The sequence below is a fragment of the Pogonomyrmex barbatus genome, unplaced genomic scaffold, assembly GCF_055798465.1.
Source record: "Pogonomyrmex barbatus isolate J1 unplaced genomic scaffold, ASM5579846v1 scaffold2, whole genome shotgun sequence".
Classification (NCBI taxonomy): Eukaryota; Metazoa; Arthropoda; class Insecta; order Hymenoptera; family Formicidae; genus Pogonomyrmex; species Pogonomyrmex barbatus.
In genome coordinates this window covers 22961982-22986487 of record NW_028297116.1, presented here as the reverse complement: position 1 = coordinate 22986487, position 24506 = coordinate 22961982, and the positions used below count along the sequence as shown (strand labels likewise).

The following is a 24506-nucleotide window of genomic DNA, read 5'->3' as shown; positions in this document are numbered from 1 at the left end:
ATCATTTTTCCCATCATTGACGTATTCTATTATCAATGTTACCGAAGTGCCGAAGTGGTCAAGTACAACGCTCTATACACGATGTTTTACTTGTAATAATTTTCGTGTATTTTGAACTTTTTAAAAATATTTGCATACTCTTATTATTGTTCGAAAGGATTATTTAATACGATGTAAATCATAAAAAGTAAACATGGCAATTGAGAAACACTGCTATAAGCGAAGGATGAAACGATCGACCAATGTGATAGTAAACAGCCGTAAAGAACAGTAGTAAGATAAGTCAAGGATTTTAATGAGGGAATTGCTTGCTACTTCCATACAATCGAAAGTAAGTTTTTCTTTGTCAATCTTCTTATTAAACTTTTTAACAATTTTTATTTTTCAGTATCGTTAATACGAGAATGATGAGATAATGCACAAGAGTACTGATTTGAAATGTAAATATCGATATGATAATTTCATGTCTTTTTTAAATGTTAAATAATGGGTTGTTAAATAATAGAATTCAATTATTTGGAATTTTTACTCGCTTAGACAAAACAAAAATATCATATTGGATATTAATAAGATATATTAATAAGATATATTAATAAGATTATATTAATAAGACAAGATAAATGTAAATGTAAAATTTTTCATCTGGATAGCGTTTCTAGGGTTTATGAGTTTTAAAAATATATATTTCCATACGTCATCAAAGCACGAAAGAAACGTGCTTAAAATATTGTAGAAATAAAATCAATATTATTCAAAATAGATATTCAAAATATATTTTACATTTGTAACATGTGTAATAAAAGTCGAATTTTTTGCTCATTAAATTCAGAATATATCAATCACACATATAAAAATTTACAAAATCTTGAATATCAATCACATTGAATCTTAACAATTACATGTACAAATAGTATAATACAAAGTTTTTTAACATATAGTTTTAAAAATTATGTAGCATATTAAATTGAAAAGAGTAATAAATCTTTAAAGAAAAATAATAATTTTAACAAATTTTGTAAAAAATCGATGATATATTAACTCATATTTATCCGTAAATTATGTGTACATACAAAAAAAAATTTCTTCCAAAATTTCATTCAAAATTTTTCAAAACTTCTTATATCATTTTCGAATAGTATCGAAAATATGTGCACATTCATTTTTCACGATAATGACTATATAAGTTATGCGAGAGTTGAATCTACGGCGAAAAGGAGAGTTTTTTGCACATATTTGTACCTAAAAAACCAATCGACAACATTAATGTAGAAATATATACATTTTTTATCGTTTTTAATGTAAACCTAATACTTGAAAATCAATTGAGACAATTCTGAATATTTTATGATGCATTTGATCGAAAGTAGGTTGCATGAAAACTCATTAATATCCATATTACAATAATATCATCCTCATTGATAAGGCAAGGAACATTACGAGTAAAAGAAACTTTTACATAAAAAAAAATTACAATCTTTACGATTATTCAGTTACAGTTTACTTATAACTACTTCACTTCTTTGGTAATGTAATACAACTGTCTTACTGCAAATTATCTCCATTTAATAATTACTATAATTTCGATTTTCACTTAATATCTATACGCGTCAGCGAACATTTTTTTGTGCTCAAATATATACGTATAACTTTCTTTGCAAGCTATCATTTTACACAAGTAATATTTAGATCCTGCGATATTATACTCTTGGCAAGCTCCCTATAAACGTTTTTATACAAACGCTTATCGAAAATATCAATTAATCGGCGGCGATCTCAGACTTGAAGCTGCGGGTCAAAGATCAGTAACGGAAGTAAGTTCCTTCTTTCGTCTCCTATCTCTTTCCATGGTTCTCTTCTCTTGAATAACCAGCGTTTACGACAGCGTTAACGATACGAGACGATGCGAAGTGACGCGATGCGACGCGACGCGACATACACTCTTTGTACGTGCTGCATACGTAATACGCATCAACGCACCGAACAAAACAAACTCGCAAAATTACACTTAAGGCCGATGAGATAACCTAGAATGCTAAGCTCCCTATACGTACAGACTTTACAAAGAATCAGAATTATTGATCGTACGAAAAAAAATTACGAAGCCATCGAGTCTGCTTTATGTTGCATGATGAACAGAAAGGGATAATAATGACAAAGTAAATTAGATATTGCTAAATATCTAATTTTCTTGTGAAAACATTCTCTCATTGCTTTCCTCTCATGATTCGAAAAGATTTAAGAGAAATATAATTTTTCATGCGAATAACTTTCTTGAACATACATGCAACGAGTATTGGATTTATTATTGTATTATTATTGTAAAGTCAATAATTTCAGTCTGATGCATCCGATTCCTATCTATTATTCCTACATTTCCAAATATCTCCATTTACCGAATGACAATAGATAGCAATAGTTGCCCGTTGTTACCAATCCATTGTGGTCCAAGTAATTAATATCCTAAAACTATTACTGCTCAATTCAGGTTACATTGTCAATCAGATTCTCTAAAGCAATATTTTCTTTATTAAGAGATATAAATAAAAACTGTCCTTTAGTTTTCGCTATTTTATTTTAGCTATACAAAACATAGATGTAGATCTATTACTTATTCTTTTTAATTAAATTAATTTCAACTCTTTTTCCTATCTTTCTTCAGCATTTATTATCAAGCATTACTACTCATAAAATTTATACACGGAGTATTCACGGTGAAGCGAGCTCGGATCTATAGGGCTCGCTAAGCCCAAATGACTATGGATCAGACATCCCTGCGGGATAAAGTGATAATACACGTATTCTGTACGATGTCTGTACTCATGAACAAGCAACGCCGGCGGCAACGATTGAACATCGCGCACGAAAAAAGAAACACTTTCTTCGTGTAGTATTTTTACGTTAACGCTCGACACGCTCGATATCTTTTATTATGGAAAAGAATTCCAGAATGGAATTTCTCTTAAAATTATGACAATCGATACAGTTTTTTATGCTTTGCATAACCAACAGAATCGCGCAAATGTTATAATTATTATTATTGTTGCAGGTCACTGTCGCAATTTTAATATCTCATCGTTTCTAATTATGACATCGATTTTTAACGACTTTTAACTTTTAACACTAAACAAACTACTTGAGAGAGATTTCCAATTAGACTTTTAATATTAAATAATTTATAATAATTAAATTAAAGATAAATGTAGTTGAAGATTCTTATTTATGAAAACTGAATTTATAAATATAATACCCAAGTTTTGATAAATATATTACTTATGAGAATTTCAATTTTTTATAAAATATTTGTAATTCGCGAACGTTGCGTGACATGTTTTATTATACATAAAATATATAACTCGAATTAGGTCATGTAGATTCCATTCTAACTGTTCTACGACAGTCTACAGACACGTGCCTAGTGCTCGTCGAAAAAATCGAAACTGAATCGAAGTTGTTTATGAAAATCCACGCGTTAAACTATTGCGTCACGTTTTATCGCTTCTTATTTACAAAGCAAACACATCAAAGTGACATCGAGAGATAGACTAACATTTAAATGCAAGGAACTTTCGGCAGTTTGGACATAAAAAACGCAGAGAGGAAGAAGAGGAGAAGGAAGGAGAAGGAGGTTTATTCGCGGAATTATTTCTCCTCGAAGACAGGAAGAAAAGACGGGAAGAGTGACATGTGTGACGCATACGAAAGGGAATCGCGAGACTAGTGTTGCAAGACTTACCGGCAATAGCGACGAACAGAAAGAATATCCACGTATCCATGAGTCTGCCGGTCGAGAAGAAGCCACCGCTGCCACCGCTGCCACCGCTGCCACCGCCGCCACCGCCGCCGCCGACGCCACCGTCACCGCCGCCGACGCCGACGCCACTGCTGGCTGGGAAGGCTCGCTTGTCCATCACGCGCCGAGATGCATAGCTGATCTTGACACTCGGGATTACACACCTCCTCCCTCGAATTTCGCGGCAAAGACGCGTACACACCAATCGATCCGCGTCGATACACGCGAATCACTGAAAAATCCTTGGACGACGAACGAGCGCGCGCGCGCGCGCGCGCGCAAATCGTCTCTCACTCAATTTCACTCGTGTCTCGACGGGAAATTTATCGTGCTCCAATGTTCTTCTCTCACATCATATATTCGCACAGTTGCAACGTTCTCGCAACGCGGTAGCTCGCACGCAAGAACAACGAACGCACGTATGAAAACGAAATGACGGGACGAAGGACGACGACGACGACGCTTTCGGCGGTTGCGCGCACGCCGCCTCCTCGCGCGCTCCCACGACGTGCGCCGTGCGCGCTTACGCGTGCATGGATATGAGTTATGTTCACGCACTCTCGTTCATTCGCATATACATATACATGTATGTATATATACGTGTGTGTATACGTACGCGTTACGTCGAATGCGTCATCCGCTGGATACGTCTGCGCGCCTGCAGCGCGTGCGAGGACACGGAAAGACGAGACGTTGCACTACCGGCGCCTGCGATGCGCGCCGGAGCGGGACAGACAAACGCGCTCCGGCGACGGGGACGGCAAACGGCGTATACTTGACGACCGTCTCGACAAGGTTACGCGAGACGAGAGAATGAGGGACAGACAAAGAGATAAGAGAGAGAAACAGAGAGAAAGAGAGAGAGAGAGAGAGAGAGAGAGAGAGAGAGAGAGACAGACAGAAAGAGAAAGATAAAGAAAACACGAGACGAAGAAACAACGTCTCTCGACGACGTGCAACGCGAGCGGCGTGCGTACGCGGACCGTCGTGCTCTCACCGCCGTGTTATCCGGAGTATTGACCGACTCTTCTCCGACACAGCGCGGCGCGGTGCGTCGCGAGCGAAAGAGAGGGGATGACCGCGGAGCAGGCGCCGTGAGGACGGCCGGTGAAGAGGAGAGCGAAACCAGGCATGCTTCATGTGTCGACTGCCTTGCACAAGCTGGTCTTACCGGCTGCGCGCGCACGAATTTCGTACTTGTCCGGCCGCTCCGCGCTCCAGCCAACCGTTCGTCTAGCTAGCCAGCCGCCGGCCGGCGCAACACGGCTGTACGCGATGTGATACGGGACATCGAGAATCTATGTTTTATGGAATGCATATGTTTCACACATACAGCCGCATATACATATATGCGCGGACGACCCATGCGAATTAAAATCGAAAATGGATCGCGGCCATGAGAGCGGCTATGAGAGCGTCGTTAAACGCTCACACGCTTCACCAATGACAATTTGCATTGGCTGCTGCCGTTACATCGACACCTTATATCAACATAAATATTAATAGAAATACCGATATACTCTCTCTCTCTCTCTCTCTCTCTCAAAAACGAAATGCTAATTGTCTACATGTCAAAACGTATCGACATTTAGATAAACAATTATATATAAATAATATAATTGGATGTAACAATTATATATAAATAATATAAAACACATGTTTATTTAGAAACGGAAGAGTTTGTGCATTATATAGAATTAAATTATACGCGAGCTACAGTTTGTTATGTTTCATTACTCGACATTGTTTTGCAAAATTAATTTAAGATTATAAAGAATGCTGTACATATCTGCTTCGGTATTCTCGATTATTAATGAAAACGCATAAAACTCGCTCGCTAGTATGAAACTGTAAAATATAGTGCGCCTAGAGTCTCTTATAAGCACAATTAATGTCGGAATAAAGTCAAAATGCGGCGTTAAATCTGCCGCATTCTTTCGGTTGGCTGAGAAATGAAAACTTGTATCGCGCTTAATATCGCGATAAGGGATCACCGATATCGTATGCCGACAATCTCGGCCATTGTTAAGAAAGAATTGTGTGGACGATGACGCGATACGGAACGCGTATGCTTACGGGGAGAAAGAGAGAGTATTAGACTTTTTGTTAAGACATTTCCTCGCAGCCACGGTTGCGAATCTCTCTTTCTCTTTCATTCTCATTCAATGTTAGGGATCCATTTTTGCACTTCTTTTTTTATGCAAATGCGTACAATTGCCTGAGAGACACGCGGAAACAGAAACGGAATAATAATTGTCGGAAACGTAATCCGTCAGGCGGGACATATTTTTCAATATTCCAACTTGATATCTCGTCGACACAATAGATATGTCGTCTAGAAAAAAATCAAGACACGAGAAGAAACAATCAGATCGACACGATATTGTTCTAACAATACCAAAACAATTTTCCGCATTTCATCACATTACGATTGATTCATCGTTAAAGTTACTTCAACACGTATTTTAAACATGCGCATGCGAATTATAACCAATGCCACAATGAACGTTCGGAACGCTTACGCGATCAATATTTTGAGGATTCTGTATTTCTAAAAGCGCTTCTCCTGACACGGATCTGCTTTCACATCTGAAAGATAGTAATCGTCGGGTGTCATTCAGCGTGACATTTAACCTCCGTGTGCGAAAAAGAGAATTTAAGTGACAAAAATGCTTTCTTCGTGACATTCCTTACGATTGTTTTCGTGTTCATTTACATAACTCATATCCTTTGGAAAATTATTTTTATAAATCTATTTTATATGTGAATGTGTATATAATATTTTGTATATAATATTATATTTATAGAAATTTATCTTTTTAATTTAATTTTACATTTTTTTTAATCTCGATATTTTTATAGCTTTATATTACATTACTCTTCTATTAATTAAATATGACGAGACTATCCCTTAATTGGCCTCATACGTTTAATTCTTCCTCTCTTTCTCGGAACTAACTCTAAGGTACTAGCGGTTGCATAGCCCGCTTCTATTTAATCTCCATTTCTCATCACATTATCACATCACATTCAGCAAAGCTAAGCACGTAGGTACACATCCACTCGAGAACGAGTGCAGGTAAGGGACTAGATATATTTGAACTGGCACAAGCAGTTTGCTGGACCGAGCGATAGCAGTTAAGGGTTTAATACGTCATAAAGAGGTTACAATTTATAGCGGTAATTAATATAAAAAAAAATTTATTCTTATCGAGAAGGAAATAAGAAAAAGAGAGAGAGAGAGAGAGAGAGAGAGAGAGAGAGAGAGATGCAAATATTTTTATATTAAAGTTTTTTTATGATTTCTTCCACACAATCGCGAATCAATTTATAATTACATAGCGATATTCGATCATGTAAAGCAAAATAAACATTTCTAAACATATTAAAGTCAAAACATATTAAACTTGATGCTTATATTTGACGATAATTTGATCAACTTTTTTCGAGATTGTCTTCCGAGACGCGAAAAACAGATAAGATGACACCGAAATAATTTTAACATTAAACACAAAATTTTTCAGTTTGATCTAAATGCGTTTTATATTTTATAGGATATTTCTCTACAAATTCGATTTTCCCTGCAATCCATGTTTCAACTCGCTGTAGAAATAGTATTAGTCGGAATCGACTTACGTTACGGAGTGCACAGTGAAATGAATTAAATGGACTATAAAGACGAGAAAGGGAGAAGGAGAATGAGAGTCGAGAGAAAGATCGAGAGTCGAGAGTTTTGTTTACTGTGTGTCGACCTGCATCTCTCGCATTGAAAGCACCAGGAGATCTTGCGTATCGACAGAATTTTCGACTCGATTATCTGCGACGGCAATGATGTTCGCAGTTACCCTCGTACGTGACCCTCGGAAATGGTCGTGTGTTCGGTACTCGGTACTTAGCGGGGTGCTTTTGTCTAATGGCGCGGCGGCATTATTGGCCAATTGCATAGAGGTACGCATGCACCGCAACGCTTGCTGCTCGTATCGCGGTCGAGTGGTATCCGGTGTTTATCAAGCGAGAGTACTCAGAGCGTATGCTGATCGCTTCAATTTTCACGCGACCATAGGCATCGCGGTTCTATTATAAATAGCGCACGCGGAGTTAAGTGTATTAATATAATAAATCAGATAGCAGTTTACAGTTATACGTATATAATATTGATCGTTATATATACTTGTAATTGTATTAAATAAATTGCATGATTATCATTGTGCGCGACTGCAAATGAGTGGGTTACTTTACAAAATCCAGAGTATCGTACGGAGCAATAAAATATCGAGGATCGATCAGAAAGCGATTTTAAGACGTAGTTCGCTTCAAGTTTTCCAGATACTCTCTATCTAATCGAAACGCATTGAGCTTTGCATAATATATCGATGTGCTATCGTATGCAGCTGTAACGATTCGAGTGCTACGGAATACCATAATAGCCCGATTTACATTAATGGTCGAAATCCCTACGTGAAGTTCTGTGGTACAACTTCTCAATCGATTTTTTTACCCGAACACAATACATGTAGACCACACAATAGCTCTATTAGATTGTGTAAGATTTTAAATAATTTTAATTTCATAAAAATTATATCAAAATCATATCACATAATAAATAAGTCAGTCGCGCAACGATATTTATTACGCTGTATTATATCTCAAAATTGATCTCGTAGTACTTTAAAAACGAAATATTTCAGCAGACTATAAATATGAGACTTTAATTTTCTTTAAGATTGACTATTATTATTAAAGTTTGAAATGTTATATCAATACGCGCTTTCAACATATATATATATATATATATATATATATATATATATATATTCAACATATATATATATATACATATTCACCATATATATATATATATTCTATTTTGAATTATGACTTGTAATTCTTTAAATTTTCGTAGGAAGATATTATCTTTTTCAAATAATTTCAAAATCAATATTATACTTTTGCAGCGCTTTCGAATAAATTTCTAGATATTTGTTCAAAAGAAGGAAAGAGCTAATATTGTCTTCTGCAAAATTTATACGAAACGTCAAATTCTAAAAGGTTTTCTAAAAGGCTTATCGATCTAAACTCATTAACGAGATATCACTGACTTCATTTTCACAGAAGAATGTGGATACGGTTTTCTGCTTTCCTCTTTTCTTAAATAAAAATACTTGAATATTAAAAAGTTTCTTTTCTTCTTTTAATTATCTCTATTATTAGATTCAATTTAATCGAATTTATTTACCTGTCTGCTTAAGACAGACTCAACTGATATTTTCTTTTGAAAAATTCTTGACGAAAAATATTTACGATATATCTATTGAATTTAGACAAATTATTTATATATTAATACATATATTATATTCTAATGTTATATTTATAAATTACAATATTTTTCAGTACATTACACGCGACAAAGTGAAATAATGCAGCATGTGCGAAATTGAATAATTCTTACATCTCGCGAGAGATCCACGAGAGATGTTTATAAATTTATTGGCGTATAAATCTTTTTCTCTCTACCAAGTTACTTCCTGTAAATTTTTGTTTTACAAAGTTTCCGACAAGTTGAGATACGTTTACTTTATTTTTATTTTACTATTCACGGTCGCGAACAAATTTAAAATTGAATGAGTGGAATAAGTAGAAAGAGAGGAAATGTTGTTATAAATATGAATTATAATTTATTATCAATATAATTCATACAGACTGACGGTCACGTATATGCACGCACACACGCATCAACAAAAAAATAATTGCACGCACTCACATCGCATATATACCTGCACACGCATGTGCGCTTATATATACATGTACATTATACGAAAGATCGTACATATAATATGAATACATAACAGGATATAACAGGATGTATATTTTCGAATATTTTTCTCGGTATACAAGTATATATTAGCAGAGTGAAGAGAAAAGGATATTCTCGTTTTGTCCATTTTCTTCAAAATATATGATTCTCACAGCTCTTTTTATATATATGTGCGTGTGCGTGTGTGTGTGTGTGTGTGTGTGTGTGTGTGTGTGTGTCTGTGTGTGTGTGTGTGTGTACAGAGAACAAGAACGGTATGTATCAAAGTCGCACTCTTTACACTTAATGTTAATTATTTTCTCTTCCTTTTCTTATTATATGTATTATCGCGTTCCCATGTACATTATTCTATGATTATTCTTTGCAAGAATTTATACAGTAATGATACGTTCGTGCGAGCGAGTGCGACGAACGTACTAGTAATGGTAATAAATTTGGTGAACGCAATGATAAATTCTTAAAAAAGAAAAACAAAGTCTGGATATTATCGAAATGGGAAATCAGCCGTCGTTCTCACGGCTGGGCTTTCGATGATGACTCACAACCGTCTGCATACATGTACTAGAATCTTTTTCGTATTTTCAATATCACAATGATTCAATATATTGACTATTTCATAGATAATTTTCTTTAACTTCTAAAAGTGTGTTGCGAACATATTATCAATTTCTCATCTTGTGACTCTTCTTTCCTTCGTTACTTCGCGATGCAAATGTTTATGTTAATTCATACATTATTAAATGTATATTTGTTATAATGTATATTTTACAATCGCTTCTCTAATTTCAATTTCTCGCAACTGTCTTTCATTTTTATACGTAAGCAATCGTGTTTAAGTTCCTAAAAATTTTAGCTTCTTTTCATTTTAAATCAAAATTTTCTAACGATAGTGTTACGTACGTAAAATAAATAGGAAGTATAAATATAAACTGCAAGATATATAGGAACTCTTCTTCTGTCGACTATTTTTTTACAAGAACTTTTATAAGTAACATTGTTCTATTTGACAAATACTTAAATTATAGTTTAAAATAAATAACTTTGTCTGCTAAGACTTCGGATATGTTATAAAGTAAAGTATTTTTGTAAAAGCTAAAAAGTAACTATTATATATAATTGCCAAAATAATTTTACGTTTTATAGCTACTGTTCGATTATCAATAAAATTGATAATTTAGAGTTATATATTAGTCAGTTATATAAAACCTTGTGTCATTAATCATATATATATACATATGTATATATATATATATATATAAAATGTGTGTGTGTGTGTGTGTGTGTGTGTACAACATGTCACGTATATATTAGAGTATATTCGAGTCGCATTTCTTTTATTGTTATAAATATATATCGCGCTTTCAAATTTCCATTTTTGGTCTCGCTCACGCGCGCAAGTGGCCTCATCCGCCCACGCCTGGACAACCCTACATGTTTTTATGCACTCCTCCATGGACGGCGATATAAAACGTAGCTTTATTACAGATCATATGACACGTGAATACGTGGAACGCTAAATCCTGAGTATCTAAAACTTCAAATAAGATTCGCACGTGAGTTATCGCGCAGCTTCGACCTTTCGCAACTTTATCTGATATACCAATTAAACGCTTTTACTTTGACAACCGTTTCCGCAAGAGTAATGACCGAAATGTCCTTACGGTCGTAAAAAAGGGTGAGTTTTTGCATATGATTCAGATATCGTAAAATACACAATATTTTACATACGCAAAACTGTGTGCGAAAGCTGGAGAATTACAAATTCATTTTTTTTTCTTTTTTACTTTAGCTTACAAATATTACCAGGAGATGTATATAATCCATAAGATGCTTTTGTTTTTAGTCTTAAAAAATAGATATACACTTAATATAAATATACATTTATGAATGTGTTATAAGACAGCTCGCTATTTAGAGAACGCTTCATTTCACCGATGAATTTAATAAAAATATTTCGAATAAAAAAGGCTTTAATAAATACACTGTCACATCGTTTATAATATTTTTTTCAGTAAATTTAAATTTAATTAAATTTAATTAAAGCGAAATTAAAAATTTAGCGTCATTTAAAATTTAGCTGTCCTGTACATACTTTTTACGTATTTTTACGTTCCAGCAATTTTAGAGCATTTGTCAATGGGTTATAAGCAATATACTGCATTATAATTAAATGTGGATGCTGCAGTGTTCAAAACAATTAAAGGATCATTTTTTTTGTACACTTTTGCTAATTATATTGTAAATATAGTAATAATTTTAACATGGCTTCAATGGTTATTTTTTTCAAAAAGATTAATCATTTCTGTAGATTATAAAAAAATATATAAAAGAAAATACTTATGTTGAATCCGAAAGTACTTTCTATTTGAATCCAAAATTTCTAAAAAGATGTTGTTACTTGCCAAGTAATTATCGAAATAATCCCTTAATTATTTTATACAATATTTTTTACGCTCTCTATATAATAAAATAATTATGATAGATAATATTGTTGCCCAATAAAATCAATATCAGTTATATATGATGTAATTTTTTATGGCACTTTCGCAGATTGTGATAGCACGATAGATTCGCAAAATGTTATCGCAAAAAACTATAAAAAATCAACGTATATTTAATCAAGTTATATGTGCGAGTAATAATAAGATTCTGCTTTCAAAATCCTTACATGTTTTAATCTTATACAAAGCACGTAATTATAATGAAAATGTTTTGATACAGTATAGATTTTTGCTAATACTGCGAATAGCATCCATAGAGAAAAGAGCCTATAGTATCATATGATAGATAAACTAAGTAGAATGTTTATATAGTTTTATATTTGAATCACAAAATATAGACTCGATTATATCGCAACACAACAAACAGTTTACGTGCAAGGAGATGCTAATATGTATAAAAAGTATGATCAGACAAAATCTCTTTGAGAGAGTTTATGCAATTAAAAGTTAGATTAGATTACATACGCGCGAGCTATATATAAGACGCGAGACGAGTGCAAAAGATTTCGTAGCATCGAAATTTTTCACAAGAGTGAGAAATAATCTATATTAAGAGTCATTTCAACACATATAACATCAATCTTTAGCTTAAAAACGCGCACATCCATAGATCCTTTCTTAAATTTACAAACTAATATATTCTTCTTTTTTTACATTTAAATTTTTTTATATTTAAACTAATGTAGGCCATGGTTTTATTCTTATTTATTCTTATATAAAAAGATCTGATATATGCATGCTGGAAATTTAAAATAATACAAACTAAATTTAAGAAAAATAAATAAATAAATAAATAATCATTCAATTATAGACAGATACAAATAGAATTCTACTAAATATTGAATACATAATATGTTATGTGCATTATACGTAATGTATAATAAGATAAATTAAAATTAATATTTAAACATTCTTGATACGTAAGTGCAACCAAATATTTTAAAAATTTTCTACGTGACATCCCGATTAATTATTTATCACTCAAATTGTTTTATCAAAATAATAACAATTAATGATCACAAACAAATATAACTAGAAGATATATATTTTTTCTCGTAATAAATAATGCAAGAAAAAAGTAATTAATATAACAATATTGTTTAAATTAAATATCTACACCAATTTAAACAACCAAAATGTATCAGTCTTAACATTGCCAAATACAAATTAATTTCTTTTTATATTACACACGCACGCACGCACGCACGCACGCACGCACGCACGCACGCACGCACGCACGCACGCACGCACGCACGCACGCACGCACGCACGCACGCACGCACGCACGCACGCACGCACGCACGCACGCACGCACGCACGCACGCACGCACGCACGCACGCACGCACGCACGCACGCACGCACGCACGCACGCACGCACGCACCAAACATTTATACTAGATATATAAGAAATATAATAATAATTTCACAAATATACTATAGGAAAAAATAACAATAATCTTTATCGTTAAAAATGTTATAATAAAATGTTTTTTTCTACATGTTAATATAAAATTGACAACAAATAATTTAAACAAAAATTAACAGTTATATCGCAAAGCAATAATTGAAAATATTTTTGTTATATGTTATATCTTTACTATTTCATTACGAAACTGAAGACAATTTGTCATTAATATTAACATGATGAGTTTCATCAGACCTTTATGTATACACAAAAGTAAATAATTGTTAATAAAGGCAATATATTGCCTTACATTAAATACTTTATATCTTACTTAAAATCGTAATAATTTATTTATATTAAATATATTAACAGCTAATTAATCTTGATTAATTATGAAAATGTGTTAATTTAAAAATGAAAACATCAAACAATAACAACAACATTAATGCAACATGAAATAATTAATAAATAAATAATAAATCATCCATATAATAAAGACCTATAAAAGATAATTTTAATCTTCTTTCTAACATATATTTAAAGATCTTATCTATTGAACATCTCGGTATTAAATTCTTTATTATATTATTTAGTTTATTATTGTATTACACATAAAAACAAGAAATGAAATACTATTTTATTAATTACGCAAAAAATTAATAATTGTAAAAATCAATAATGAATTGTCATAAATATATTCCTAGCATAGAAAGACGAGAAGATTTACGTCATGAAAAGACACATTTTATGTGCTTGATCTTAGAAAAAGTGAAATTTGTTATGAAGAAAATATTTCAACTATAAAAGGAAAGAAAAACGATCGTAATGGAATAAAAAGTATTGAAAGCTATAACAACTATTTGAAAAGTGAGCTCGATATATACGAACTGATTGTAGTCATTTTATGACAAAGATTTCTCTTAGAGAAGTAAAAACCTTCTCTAATAATATACATTGTGCAATAAAAAACGCTCAATTTTATATATATATTATTTATATTATATATATATATATATATATATATATATAATTTTTTTTTTTTTTGATGATAGAAAATTGTGTGATGCACACGCACGCACGCACGCACGCACGCACGCACGCACGCACGCGCGCGCGCGCGCGCGCGCACCCCTACACATATACCACACATACGGATAGAAATGTAATTTCAATTTATCATACAGAGAATGAACAGTCACAATGTTCATTTGATATTCATTTCTTCTAGTATATCATAATAAATGAATTCTAAATTAGACTTAAAAAATCTAATTTAATTTTCATAGTACTGCAATAGTAGTATCAGGGCCTCGTTTTCATTGGCACGCCTTGTCTATGTTATTTACTCTTCATAAATATTAGATCCACACAGAGTACAAAGAAAAATATACTGCATTCTCGTTAATGCTATGAAGTAATAAAAAATAAAAGTAAAAAATCCAGTCATAGATACCTACTGGAGAACAGAAGAATCACTCTTCTCGATAAATCTCCTCTAGAACTTCCAGAAGCAAAGGCGTTGTACAATTACGACGCAGTACCATGGTCCTTAGTTCTCATGTGTATGTGTATGTGTATGTGTATGTGTATGTGTGTGTATGTATGTGCGTGCGTGTATGTATTTAGCATCTTCAAAACTTATAAAATATTACACTTTTTCGAACGTCGCCTCTTCTTTTGATTTTTCTCTAATTCCGTTGGGGGTTGATTTCTGATGATGCGAACAACCTTAAATAAATATTGTAAATCTTTATTAATCAAATAATATAAACAAAAATAACAATTTAAGTAATAACAATAATCATGTTTACCTCGTGAAACGCAGCATCTACATTTAATGGTGGATCTTTGGCAGAAGTTTCAATATAAGGTATACCCAAACGATAAGCCAATTCTCTTCCTTGATCCTCTGAAACTTTTCTCAAATGCACTAAATCAACTTTGTTGGCTACCAGTAACATAGGATAAACATCTCTATCTTTCACCCGTAGAATTTGAGTATGAAAATTGACAATATTTTGATACGACTGTTTATCGGTCACAGAATATACCAAAAGAAATCCATCACCTTTCCGCATATATTGTTCACGCATAGCACTAAATTCTTCTTGACCAGCTGTATCTAGCACTATAAGAACACACACAGATAAAAATATAAAGATAAATTAAAAGATAATATTTTAAGAAGAAGAAAAGAAAAAAACGAAATATTTGTAATAGATATAAAAATATTTACCATCTAAGATACACCACTGGTTGTCTACTTCTGTGTGTTGAATATAACTATCCTCAATAGTAGGATCATAGTCTGCAACAAATAGCTTCTGAAAGAACTGTATTGTAAGAGCGCTCTTGCCGACACCTCCATCTCCAACAACGACCAATTTAAAGGTCATAAGATTGTCATTGTTGGGAGGACGTGTCATTCCGCCTCTGAATCGTCTACTTCTTCTTCGCCCACTCCTGCGTCTGCCTATTCTGCCAGTTCTCCTAACGCGATCCCTTGACAGTGTAACCGCTCGGGATGCCGAGTTTATCTCGTTCAATTCGAAAAGTTCTGCAATTAGCAGAAAATGTTAGGGACTCTACGGGAATATTTAGTAATTAAGGTACACTGAATTACATCTGATATCGCAAGGAATACGCCAGTATCGTTCATTGTTGTTACGCGTAAAAATCAAAATCCAGAAAAATTACGATGAAACGCAGCGTCGTTGACCCAACGGATATGTCACTCGCGAACTCTTCGAGAGATACTTGGGTGTTTTATAACAATTGGTTCATTATTAGAATCAAGGAGATGCGATCGTCATCGTACAACATTGAATTCCCGCAACGAAACTCACCTTACATGATCCGCTATTCCCGTTTCTCGTGCTGGCAGCTGTCAGTCCGCAATGGTCCGCAAGTACCGTGCGCAAATATAGCCACGCGCGCGCATGATACGATCGTACCTGGTATATATGTGGTATGTGTGTATGCATATGTGTGTGCTGCAGCGCAATATACATGTCACATACCATTCGCTTTACATGCGTCAAAGGTTTACCGCGCAGCGCAATTCACGCCGAGCGTCACCGAGGTGAAGCGCGCTACGATTGCAGCGACACCATGAGTACCAACTTTACCGGCATCTGCCCGCCCAACGATTCGGACATATCTCTTGACATATTTTATTTACTTTATTTGAGATATTAACGTTTAGATATTTGCTTTAGATGCACTGTATGTGACATTAAACATCTCTTTTTAATGTGTTAAATATTAAAAAAGAATTTATTATTTTACCAAGTACTTTTTCGAGATCATAACTATCAAGTTGGTAATGATGCGAATCAAGTTTTGCTATTTCAGAACATATATCTATTATGCCTATGGATTATGTCGGATTGCTTTAAGTCAGGTTATGTCAGCATGTTTATGAAAATGATAGTAACACGAGCTTTTATAAATTAAGATGACGGAGAAATAATTCTAAAAAATTGCATTAAACATTGCAGGAACTATTATTTCTTACATATTGAAAATTGAGTTTATATAAATATCAAAATGGACGCGGACTTATATGATGAGTTTGGAAATTATATCGGTCCTGATCTGGCTTCGGAGAGTGAAGATGAAAATGAATACGGTAATGTTGGCGACGACAACGAAGATAGAGAAAGATCCGATGAAGAAATGGAAGAAGACAAGGATGAATCGCGAGAGCAAGCGGAGCAAGGATCTTCTATGGCAGTTGTATTGCATGAAGATAAACGATATTATCCTAGTGCATTAGAGGTGTATGGACCTGAGGTATAATCAAGTTACATTAATTTTTATAATTATTAAGTGTATATCAATATAATCTATTATATATACATGATTAAAATTATATTTTTGTATCAATTAAAATATCAATATTTCTATTTCATTATTTTCTAGAACATTTGTTTTACATATATATATTTAAATATTTTTAGGTAGAAACACTTGTACAAGAAGAAGATGCCCAACCGTTAGATAAACCACTAATAGCACCTACCAGAAAAGCAAAGTTTCAAATAAAGCAGCAGCAGCTGCCTGAAACCATATATAGCATCGAATTTTTAGCAGACATGATGGATGCGCCACATCTCATTAGAAATGTAGTTTTATTGGGACATCTTCATCATGGCAAAACTACCCTGGTTGATTGTTTGGTACAACAAACACATCCTTATCTACACAACATAACTGATGAGAAACCACTGAGGTATCAATAAAAACAGCACGATTTTTGTTGTTTAAATTAATTATAAGAAAATAAAATATAATTTTCATTTATTAGGTATACAGATACATTGTTTACCGAGCAACAAAGGGGCGTTTCCACAAAAGCAACACCCGTTACTCTTCTGCTACAAGATGTTAAATCCAAGTCATATCTTTTAAATATATTTGATACGCCTGGCCATGTGAATTTTTCTGATGAGGCAACCGCAGCAATCCGCCTATCAGATGGTGCAATCTTGATTGTTGACGCTGCAGAAGGTGTGATGCTGAATACCGAGCGTCTGCTTAAGCATGCGATTCAGGAAAAACTCGCTTTGACAGTTTGTATAAACAAAATAGATCGTTTGGTATTGGAGTTGAAACTGCCACCGTTGGATGCTTACTACAAATTGCGGCATATTATCGAAGAAATCAACGGGCTAATAGCATTGTATTCTTCGGACACAGAGAATCCTGGCTTTGTTTCACCCGCTGTCGGAAATGTTTGCTTTGCTAGTTCCGAGTATAACGTGTGCTTTACTCTGAAATCGTTTGCCGCGCTCTACGCCAAGAACTATCCTGGACTCAACGTCAATGAATTTGCTAAACGACTTTGGGGTGATATCTATTTTAATCCTAAAACACGAAAATTTACCAAGAAACCACCGCATAATACGGCACAACGAAGTTTTATCGAGTTTATCCTGGAGCCTTTGTATAAGATATTCGCACAAGTTGTCGGGGATGTAGACACAACATTGCCCGATGGTAAATCTCATTCTATTTTTTTTTTATTTGCTATTACAACTTAAAATTATTTTGCAAAATAATTACACATATTTTATGTGCAGTTTTGGACGAGCTCGGTATACGATTAACATCGGAAGAAATGAAAATGAATATACGTCCATTGCTAAGACTCGTTTGTACGCGATTCTTAGGAGATATGTGTGGATTAGTCGACATGTGTGTCACTCATGTACCTAGTCCGCAAGCACATGCACCCATTAAAGTACAGCACGTCTACACTGGTCCGATAGATTCGCCGCTTGCACAAGACATGGTTAATTGCGATCCAGATGTTAGTATTTTAACTGTCTGCTTAATTCGATCGCGCGCGATATAATCGCATCAGTAGAATAATTTTATCAATGAGAGCAGTTCGAAAAAGATTTTAATTTTACATTCCATCAATTGATTTTATTAATAGTTTAGAATCTTTTTATAAACTTTTTATAAACTTTTAGAAACTTTATATATTTTAATAACATCGATTTTAATATTAATTTAGATATTTTCACAAAAATTTATTTTTATAGGGAAGATTGATGATTCATAGTACAAAAATGTACCCAACCGAAGATTGCACTTTATTTGTGGTACTTGGTAGAGTAATGTCTGGTACATTAGAAGCAGGGCAGCGTGTTCGCGTATTAGGTGAAGCGTATTCACGTACGGACGAGGAGGATTCACGCGTTCTCACAGTGGGCAGATTGTGGATTAGCGAGGCGCGTTACTCGATCGAGCTCAGTCGTGTACCTGCGGGTAATTGGGTCCTCATCGAGGGTATCGATCGGCCGATTGTGAAGACTAGCACTATCACAGATCTTAACAATTCAGAGGAATTGCACATCTTTCGGCCACTCAAGTTTAACACTCAGAGTGTTATTAAAATCGCTGTCGAGCCGGTCAACCCATCCGAATTGCCGAAGATGTTGGACGGTTTGCGAAAGGTAAACAAGAGCTATCCACTGCTGGGCACACGAGTGGAGGAAAGTGGCGAGCACGTCGTGCTGGGAACTGGCGAACTATACCTCGATTGTGCGATGCACGATTTGCGTCGCATGTATTCCGAGATCGACATAAAGGTGGCCGATCCGGTAGTTGCTTTCGCGGAGACTGTTGTGGAGACCAGTTCTCTCAAATGCTTCGCTGAAACGCCGAATAAACGGAATAAATTGACGATGATAGCGGAGCCGCTCGAGAGGGGTCTTGCCGAAGATATAGAAGCCGAACACGTTCGTATTACATGGAATAAGTAAGTAGTCTAAAATGATATAATCAATCGATAATTAAGCATACTATACGTTATTATATATTATATTCGGGAATTAGCAAAAGATAGGAACCTAAATTTTTCTACCTTTTGAAATTTTCCATCGATATTTTTATGAATGAAAATATCGAAACAATGAAAAAATATATTCGCGTCGTTGACAATATTATTATTATTCACTTGTAATTTATTGTTTTTTAGAAAGAGACTTGGAGAGTTTTTCCAAACGAAATATGATTGGGACTTGTTAGCAGCGCGAAGCATATGGGCGTTCGGTCCCGATTCTACAGGGCCTAACATTCTAGTGGATGACACTCTACCTTCTGAAGTAGACAAAACATTGTTGAACAGTGCTCGCGATGCTATCATTCAAGGCTTTCAATGGGGAACTCGCGAAGGACCGTTATGCGAAGAACCAATCCGGAATGTTAAGTTCAAGATACTTGACGCAGTTATCGCGCAGGAGCCACTTCATAGAGGAGGTAATTTCACCCTAGCACAGAATTTATCATAATATATACATATTAATTTATAATATGAAAGACTTTGAAAGCGTTAAAAAATCGTAAAAATCTGCATGATAATTTTATAAATAATTGTACACTAAAAACTTCTCAAAAGAATCTTGATATTATCTATAAAATTATGTAAAATTATAAAAAATTATAAAAATTATAAATTATAAAAAAATTAACTTTCGACTGTTGAAAAATTTGCAGAGAAAATCAGTAATTTTCATAATATGCACATGTCTTCAGGTGGACAAATCATTCCTACCGCCAGACGCGTCGCGTATTCCGCTTTTCTCATGGCAACTCCGCGTCTAATGGAACCGTACCTGTTCGTCGAGGTACAAGCGCCCGCGGACTGTGTGTCTGCTGTCTATACCGTTCTGGCGAAACGGCGAGGTCACGTAACGCAAGATGCCCCCGTCCCGGGTAGTCCGTTATATACGATCAAGGCATTCATACCAGCAATCGACAGTTTCGGCTTCGAAACCGATTTACGAACGCACACCCAAGGACAGGCATTTTGTCTGTCCGTTTTTCATCATTGGCAGATTGTACCCGGAGATCCTTTGGATAAGAGCATCACCATCAGACCGTTGGAACCGCAGCCAGCCACCCATCTTGCCAGAGAGTTTATGCTAAAAACGCGAAGACGAAAGGGACTATCCGAAGACGTATCCATCAACAAGTTCTTCGATGATCCTATGCTGCTCGAGTTGGCCCGACAAGACGTACTACTAAATTATCCTCTTTAATTTAATAAGTAAATATTGCATACAAATGATAATGTATAAGATATATAATTAAACATTAAAGTTTCTTATAAAGAAAAGAGTGCGTTTCGCACGGTTTTGAATGTTAATTAATTCCGCACCTTCTTTCATCACAAAACATGTTTTTCTAAGAAAAACTGAAAGAATAATTATAGGTATAATTTCATAATCTAATTATTCATTGTCAGAGGATTTTAAAAATTTGGATCATACAAAAATAAAATTATTCAAGGATTGCTTTTGAAGAAGAGTTAGATAATTATCAACAATTCTCAGAAAACAATTTAAACGCTTATTTTGACGATTTTTCGATTTTAGCCTTCTAAAAATATGAAAATCTAATAAATATGATTTCACAAACAAAACGTGCATTAATTCTAACTTGTAATGAAATGATTATATTAGATACCATCACATTATAAAACACGTCATTTAAATTATTTAAAATATACAATATACTATCGAATCAATTAACAAGATAATTTTTTCCTGCAAAACTTTTTTTAAATATTCACAAATTACATAATTTTCTAAATTATTTGCAAAATAACTTTTTCTCTAAAATCTACTTTTAAATTTAGTCCAACTAATATATTTCCTCTGAAAACAATGTTTCAAATACAATACTTTATCGGTATCAATATATCATTATTCACGTATTATTTATATTTATCACAAAAATAAATAAATACGCCTGATAAAAAAAAAACAATAATGTGCGCGCGCATTTATCGTTAACAGATGTCTACTTCTTTGTGTTCATTGAACTCTATCCAGAAACCAAAAGTATTTTTCTCTGACTTGGACTTTTGCCATTCCTCAAATCTTGCCTCGAAATGATGAATATTATTTTCTATTTGCTTCTCCCTTCTCTTCATTATTATAACGAAATTAATACACATATTAAATCAATCGATTGCAAAACTGACGTAAATTGTGTGTGATAGACGTCGAGAAGATTCCACTGAAAAGGACAGTTGCTTCACATGATTAAAACTATCATGTATCGACAGCTTTCCCTATATAATGCAACTCCGTGAAAATAACTATCAGACTTAATGTAAAAAAATTGTGATATTATTGCAATTGTGTATCGAAAATAAAAATGACCGAACAAGCAAGACTTGGTTCACATTTCAATCATCAAATTCCATTTTTATAATAATTTTTATAATATACGCATTTAATTTTTATAATATATACAAGACGCCATTTTGAATCTAATAATCTCATTGCGTAATTCGACATGGATTCGATGCCCTCGAGGAAACGTGGAAGGTCATTCTAATTTTCGAAGATACGTGGCGACGGACGCGAGAAAGTTGCGCGTTGCGTCGCCAGCTCGTTTGCGCACGCGGCAGGCGGAGTCGCAGCTGCGCGCCATCAAATGGGAGGGCTCGGTAGACGGAGTCAGACGCCATTTTAACGACCTCAGTCACGCCCACCTATCCGCCCATAGGCCAGATTCGTATCCGCCCGGCGGACGTGACGCGCGCGCGCGCAGCGCCTGACTCGACCGGCAGCCTCCTTGATACGACGCGGGACGCGCGACGCTATCGCGAGTGATCGATCAACGACTGACTCTGGACTCCCCTTTCATACCCCCTCTGCGCGTCGTCTTTTACCGACACATACATAGCGGCGCCATTCGACGCACCCCTCGTTGTTTCTACGCGACGATTCGATTTCTATGACGCAAACTGGCTTTTCTTGCTACGGATCTCGAGATATGACAAAATATATCATATTCTTGATTACCTGGAACGATGATAGGAAGAGAGAAAGAAAAGGAAGATACGTAGTCAAAAAATGCGCTTTATTCTCTTTATCTTCTTCAAGTATTTTTTTCTTTTTAACCTGAATCCTTTGTTTATTTTAAATCTCGCAGACAATAACAAGCTTAGCAGACAATAGCAAGTAGTCCAGCTTAAAAAACAGATATCTCTAGAGCACATGTTACATTTTCCCTAGGGATAATTGATGTACAGAATTGATATACATTTCAGTTTAAAAAATAAATAATATGTAATGAATAATTAGCGAGAGAAAATATTTTTTTCTATATATAATATTCTAAAAAATATTCTTATATTTAATTATGATAATTACGATACACTTGTACAATATTAGAAACGATTTTGTTAATTTAAAAAAGGAATTATTAAATACTTGTTTATTTTTTTGGAATTTAACGGGATAAATCATTAATTCAAATATTTGTCTTTGTTTAATTATTAATTATCATAACTTATAAAAGTTATAATATATAAAAAAATAAAAAGAAGAAAAATGAAGAGATTTGAGCGAATTCGCCAATCGGTTGAGCTTTCACTTTAAATTGTTATTTATAAGAAAACAAGAAATAATATGCTAACAAATGGCTTTAAATCGAAAATGTATGCATAAAGACAAATTTTAATTTATGAATTTATTAAATTTTAATTTATGAATTTAGATGTTCATAGAAATATTTATATAGGCGTTAAATGTATATTCATAAAGATTATATAACTGTATTTATATATTTTATGCACTACATTTAAATAAATTAGCTGCTTTCGTCTAATCGTCTATTGACGAATGCCACAAGTTATATATGAAGGAACTTTTGTATCAAGTCATACGATGTAAAAAAACGATTTGCACGATTTTTAGTTTTTGACATCACGATTCAATAAGCACAAAAAAATGATAATCTTATAATTTCAACAAATGTATTGTAAAATATATTGTTGTCGAGTGTTATCGAGTGTTAGTTCTCGACTGTCAGGACTCGAATAATGATCGACTATGGAGATTTGTCCTACATTTGTTTGCACGCAACGTGGCCGAGTTTCTACTAATTATCGTATGTCGCTGATGCACGTTATTATGTAATTGATCGCTTCGCGTAGTTGTGATCTCTTTAAACATGCGAATACTATACTATACTGCGAATTTCTTTAAACATCGTAATAAAACATTATAAGACATTGCTTTTAAAGCTTTCATGGTTACTATTTTCAAAAAAGTAAATATTTTTACGGGTATTATTCATCGTCATTATGCATTGTTGAATGCGTTTCGTGAATATTGCAGTCACTTTATTAGGGCGATGAGCAGCCTGATTCTGAATTCAGCCAGTATCAAGTTGCTCCTTGTCCTGATGAAGTAATTGCAATATTCACGAAACGCATTCAACAATGCATAATGACGATGAATAATACCCGTAAAAATATTTATTATTATAAGACATTATTTAATATGTTACTTGAACTGCGCCGCATTAAACCTTTGATGACGTTATTTCATCGTTATCATTTTATTTAAACATATTAATGACATAGTAAGAATTGTAAGAATTATATTTTTTCACTGAGCATTGAATCAAACTATACTTTTGTCTTAATAAGATATCATTCGATCGTAAAGTTAATTTTAGGA

At 34.0% G+C, this 24506-nt stretch overlaps 3 protein-coding genes across 5 annotated transcripts in view; 1 reads left to right on the top strand and 2 right to left on the bottom strand.

Annotated features, from left to right (window-relative positions):
* Positions 1–4814, bottom strand: part of dtn (transmembrane protein 132C dtn) — a 100999-nt gene extending 96185 nt beyond the window's left edge. For both annotated transcript variants that reach the window (XM_089076939.1, XM_089076938.1), the window contains exon 1: positions 3734–4814. In XM_089076939.1, coding sequence (XP_088933065.1) covers positions 3734–3908 — 175 coding nt within the window. In that variant the 5' untranslated portion in view covers positions 3909–4814. The remainder of the gene's footprint in view (positions 1–3733) is intronic.
* A 4628-nt stretch (positions 4815–9442) lies between these two features.
* On the bottom strand, positions 9443–15938 carry LOC105430141 (ras-related protein M-Ras). The gene is made up of 3 exons (XM_011643513.3): positions 15749–15938; positions 15324–15640; positions 9443–15240 (listed from the first exon to the last, which is right to left on the bottom strand). Exons 1-3 carry the CDS (start codon positions 15936–15938, stop codon positions 15151–15153), a joined length of 597 nt encoding a protein of 198 aa, XP_011641815.1. The 3' UTR covers positions 9443–15150.
* A 57-nt stretch (positions 15939–15995) lies between these two features.
* Positions 15996–21142, top strand: LOC105430142 (116 kDa U5 small nuclear ribonucleoprotein component). Of its 2 annotated transcripts, none has more exons than XM_089076935.1 (8): positions 15996–16121; positions 17013–17307; positions 17475–17746; positions 17822–18513; positions 18597–18826; positions 19065–19783; positions 20003–20283; positions 20560–21142. In XM_089076935.1, the coding sequence occupies exons 2-8, from the start codon at positions 17062–17064 to the stop codon at positions 21063–21065; spliced, it is 2946 nt and encodes a 981-aa protein (XP_088933061.1). In that variant the 5' UTR covers positions 15996–16121; positions 17013–17061; the 3' UTR covers positions 21066–21142. The 2 variants fall into 2 exon arrangements, with proteins under 2 accessions (XP_088933061.1, XP_011641818.2); XM_011643516.3 differs by lacking the exon at positions 15996–16121 and adding an exon at positions 16704–16915.
* The last annotated feature ends 3364 nt before the right edge of the window (positions 21143–24506 follow it).